Here is a 3,962-nt window from a genome sequence, read left to right as displayed (position 1 = left end):
AGCTTATCTTGTCTCCAATGGCTGAAGGGTTTAGTATGGCAAAGGGAGGGCTGGGGAGCCCACCGTCGCCCCAGAAGGGAAACTGGCATTGGCTATTTTTCCTAAGAAGGGGACAGCTTCACCTTCCCCTCCCAGGTCTCCCAGAATCTTCCTCCTCTCTCCGTTGCTCCCAGGACAACCCTGGGGCAGGTAGAATCCGTCATGAACGTGAGTAAGGTTGTTTGTCTTGGAGAGGGAGGAGGTGGCATCTGCCCAGGATCAGGGTATTCCTACCCCAGGGGCTCCGAAGTGACCCCACACCTCGGGCACCTGCTAGGGCCCCTCAGATGAGCAGAGATGATCTCATTTTTAGAGGGCAAATAAGAGTCCCCGGGAGGGGGGAGTACTTGCTCAAGATGACAGAGCTCAGCTGAAACTCTAGTCTTCTGTTTCCATTCTGGGCTTTTCCACCTGGCTAGGCTAGACTTTGCCTACCGCTATGCTCTTAAATCAATTCCCCCCTACTTGCCCAGTCCTCTGGGGTCCTCTGTTCCCATAGGGCTGAGGTTTGCCCCAAAGGCACAGAGTTAAGAAATGGGCACAACCAATGTTTCTGCTTGAAAGATTTGGGCACTTCCTTGCTGGGAATATTTGGAGGAGGGAAGGCGATACAGAGGTGGGACAAAGCTGGCACCTGGTGGGTTCCCCAGAGCCAGCATCATGTAGGTTTTCTCTGTGGCCAGTTTGCCTGTCTCCTGCTCTGCCCAGCCCTGGACCCCGGCGCCCACCCTTCACTTTGGTTGTCTCCAGCTCAGACACATTCCGGAGGTTCCCAGGGCCATGTGTGGTGCCTGCCAACAGTCCTGTGTTTGTGGAGGTGATGGGGAGGGCTGAGAACTTGGATCCAGGGAGCCCATTGTGGGATGGTGGACTCCTGCTGTAGCGGGGTTTTATTTTTAATGCTAGATAGAATTCCAAGGCTCTGGGTTCCTATTCTATTTCCCCTTTATTTCACTGTTCTGGGCTTTGGTTCAAAGCCATCTAAAGAGGCAGCCAGGAGAGTGCTGCAGGTTCAGAGGAGAGAGGTTTGAACCCTGCCTCCTGTGTGTCAACCCCTCCGGACCTCAGTCTCCCCATCTGTAAGTTGGGAGAGTTGGACTGGGGGTGGAGGCAGGGAATCATCTAGTTCTGTGATCCTGTGAGATGTAAAGTGAGGGGGTTGGATTCGATTTCTACAACCCCAGCAGCAAATCTATGAACTGTGGGCTGGTAAGATGGCCAGGTGGGACACTGATTCCCTTCCTTGAGGAATGGAAGTTGGGAGTCCAGCTGCCTAGGCCTACCTTGCCAGCTGACTCCCAGCGTCCTGTTCTTCAGGCCTCCTTGGCTCAGCCCTCTTCCCGATGGGGCCTTTTTTTGCATCGATGCTCCCTGTCACCCTCCTCGGACCCAACCCAGGGTTCTCCACTCCTGTTGCTGCTAAGAGGTGGCTGCCCAGCAGAATCCTCTGTCTCCTTCCATCCCCCGCCCCCTGGGTCCCTGCCCCAAACCAGACTCAGCTTCCGCCTGCGCCCCATCTTCAACGCCTCTGTGCAGTTCCTACACTGCCAACTGGGACTCTGCCGCCGCCGGGGGGGCCCACGGAGGGGCCCCCGAAGTGCCGACCAGCCCCCTCGGGTCTGTGAGGTGGGGGTGGGGGTAGAGGGCTGGCAATACTCTGGTCCTCCAAGGGAACTGGGGGACGGGACGAATTAGGTTTTGGGATTGATGGGAGTTTCAGGAGGGCAGGGGATGTCTGGGTCTTTGACTGGGTTGGTGTGGAGCCGAGGGGCCCAGGCGGGAAAGAGAGGAGGATGGAAGGGGGACCTCAACTTCCCTTACTCCCTCTGGGTCTCAGTGTCTCTCCCAGGACGAAGCCTGCACGGGCAGCGGGAGCAGAGAGGAGGTCGTTGGGGAAAGCCCCCATATACACACCTTGTCCCAGCCCATCATCGTCACTGTGCCGCGGCCCCTCCACAGACCCCCTCGAATTCCCCCCGGTGAGACTCTTTAGCCCCACGGCCCTTCTTGCGGGGGGCGGGGTGGGGGAGGCGGCGAGGCAAAGCTGCGTTTCTGAATCCCGAGGAGGGCTGCGAGCAGCGAGGAGCTTAGCTGCCTGGGTCCTCCGGGGAAGAATACTGGAACTACACACCTGGGCTAGAGAGCAGCGGCGGACTCTGGGACTTCTAGCTCAAAGCCTGCCTTCTCCTCTCCTCAGATCAGCTGCCCAGAGTCCTCCAGCCGGATCCGCAAGCCCCGGGCTGCGGGGGGCTGGACCCAGCCCCGGTGGTGGCCATCGCGGTGTCTGCCTTCGTCTTGGGGGCTGCCCTCACTGCCGGCTTGGGGCTGATCTATGTCCACACAGGTACGAGGGCCCTTCCTTCCTCGGGAGGCTCCCTGAAGTCTGGCAGGTGTATCGGCTGGGACTCCTGCCATTGGCTAGTCCTTCCCAAGGGAGGCTCCCCTTTCTATCCCCACGCGAGGGGCGGGGGGGCTCTGCTCTGAGGAGTCCCCTCCCCCAAATCAAGCCTGCCTTCTCTCTCACAGCTCCGCCTCCACCCAGGGCAGCCCCCAGCGGATCTCCAAGCCCCTCCCCAGCCTAGGAGGCCCCAGTGAGAGCAGGTATCTGGGGGCCACGGCTTGGGGGGAAGGAGCCCCAGTTCTGGTGCATTTAGTCTGTGGCTCGATGAGGAGGTGGTCCTGGGAGAAGCCATTGGTATCGAACGGGGTGGAAAGAGCTTTGAGTCAGAAGCGGTGGGTCCAGGTTCCAGCCCTTTCCCGTATTAGCGGGATCCTTTTTCAGAACCTTGTTCACTCTGTAAATTGAAGGGCTTCCCTTACTGATCTCTAATCCATTTTTAAAAAATGTCTCACTTTCTGTCTTTGTATCATTTCTAAGACTAAAGAGCAACAAGGACTAGGCAATTGGGGTTAAGTGACTTGCCCAGGGTCACACAGCCAGGAAGAGTCTTAAGGTCAAATTTGAACCCAGGTCCTCTGGACACCAGACCTGGCTCTCTATCCACTGGGCTCCTAATTCACTGCTAAATCCTATCATTCTATGATAGCTCTGCTGCCAAGTCCTGGTCCTACAGACAAAGCCTAGCAGGAGCCACAGTCCTCTCCTTCCCTCGTAGAAGCACTACTACCTCCATGCCTCTCTCTACCTGAGATCTCCAAACTTGAAAAATAAACCTGATTTCCTGCAGCTGTGGACTCTGCTCCTTTATGCAGTGACAGCCAATAGGTATATGTAGGAAAGGGTGGGAGTAACACCAGCCAGGAAGTCACTGGGTGCTTCCCAGTATTGGCTCTGTCACATGCCACCTCCAAGGCCTTGAGCAAATTCATTTCCCTTCCCAATTCAGTTCAGCAGAAATTAAAAGAGCCCTTGTTGTGTACTAGATATACGAAGGATTCAAAGACAATGATAGAAGTCTTTTGCCCTCAGTGAACTTATCCTCTATAAAGGAGGAAGTCACATATATAATCTGTAATCCAGAGCCCCCTTCTGCCAAAACCTTGGGCTTGCAAGAAAAGGGGTCTAGCCTGGAGCTTACGTTTTAGAGGAGAACCCATGTGTATGAAAGGGGGGCTTAAAGCTAGGTCCTCCTGTCTCCATCTGTAGAGAGAGCTTTAAACTAAAGCTTAGATTTGGCTCATGACTTGGTTTCCCCCAAAGTGTCCATAGGGCAATCTCTGAAGCTAATGTTGTAGGAAAAAAAAATCTCCTTTATGTCTTAAAGGCCAGAATCTAGAGCCATGATGGCAAACTGATGGCACGTGTGCCAAAGGGGACACTCAGAGCTCTCTCTGTGGGCACATAGCCATCACCACAGCTCAGAGTTACTAGAAAGGCAGAGGGATGAGGGCAGGGCTGCTCCCCTCCCACTCTTCACATTTCTCACATCACCTGCCCCTCTAAAAGGTTTACAATCACTGAT

The 3,962-nt window shown here is 55.4% G+C and overlaps 1 protein-coding gene across 1 annotated transcript; it reads left to right on the top strand.

Annotated features, from left to right (window-relative positions):
• The first annotated feature begins 573 nt into the window (after positions 1 to 573).
• TGFBR3L (transforming growth factor beta receptor 3 like) lies at positions 574 to 3,207 on the top strand. Its single transcript, XM_044658693.1, is given in 11 exon segments — positions 574 to 597; positions 599 to 646; positions 649 to 691; positions 694 to 856; positions 1,017 to 1,080; positions 1,083 to 1,118; positions 1,357 to 1,656; positions 1,877 to 2,018; positions 2,237 to 2,383; positions 2,566 to 2,640; positions 3,087 to 3,207. Coding segments are annotated over 10 exon segments (1,023 nt in total). The 3' UTR covers positions 2,622 to 2,640; positions 3,087 to 3,207.
• The last annotated feature ends 755 nt before the right edge of the window (positions 3,208 to 3,962 follow it).

Source organism: Gracilinanus agilis, chromosome 1 (genome assembly GCF_016433145.1).
Source record: "Gracilinanus agilis isolate LMUSP501 chromosome 1, AgileGrace, whole genome shotgun sequence".
Lineage (NCBI taxonomy): Eukaryota > Metazoa > Chordata > Mammalia > Didelphimorphia > Didelphidae > Gracilinanus > Gracilinanus agilis.
This window is presented reverse-complemented; position numbering and strand designations above follow the sequence as displayed.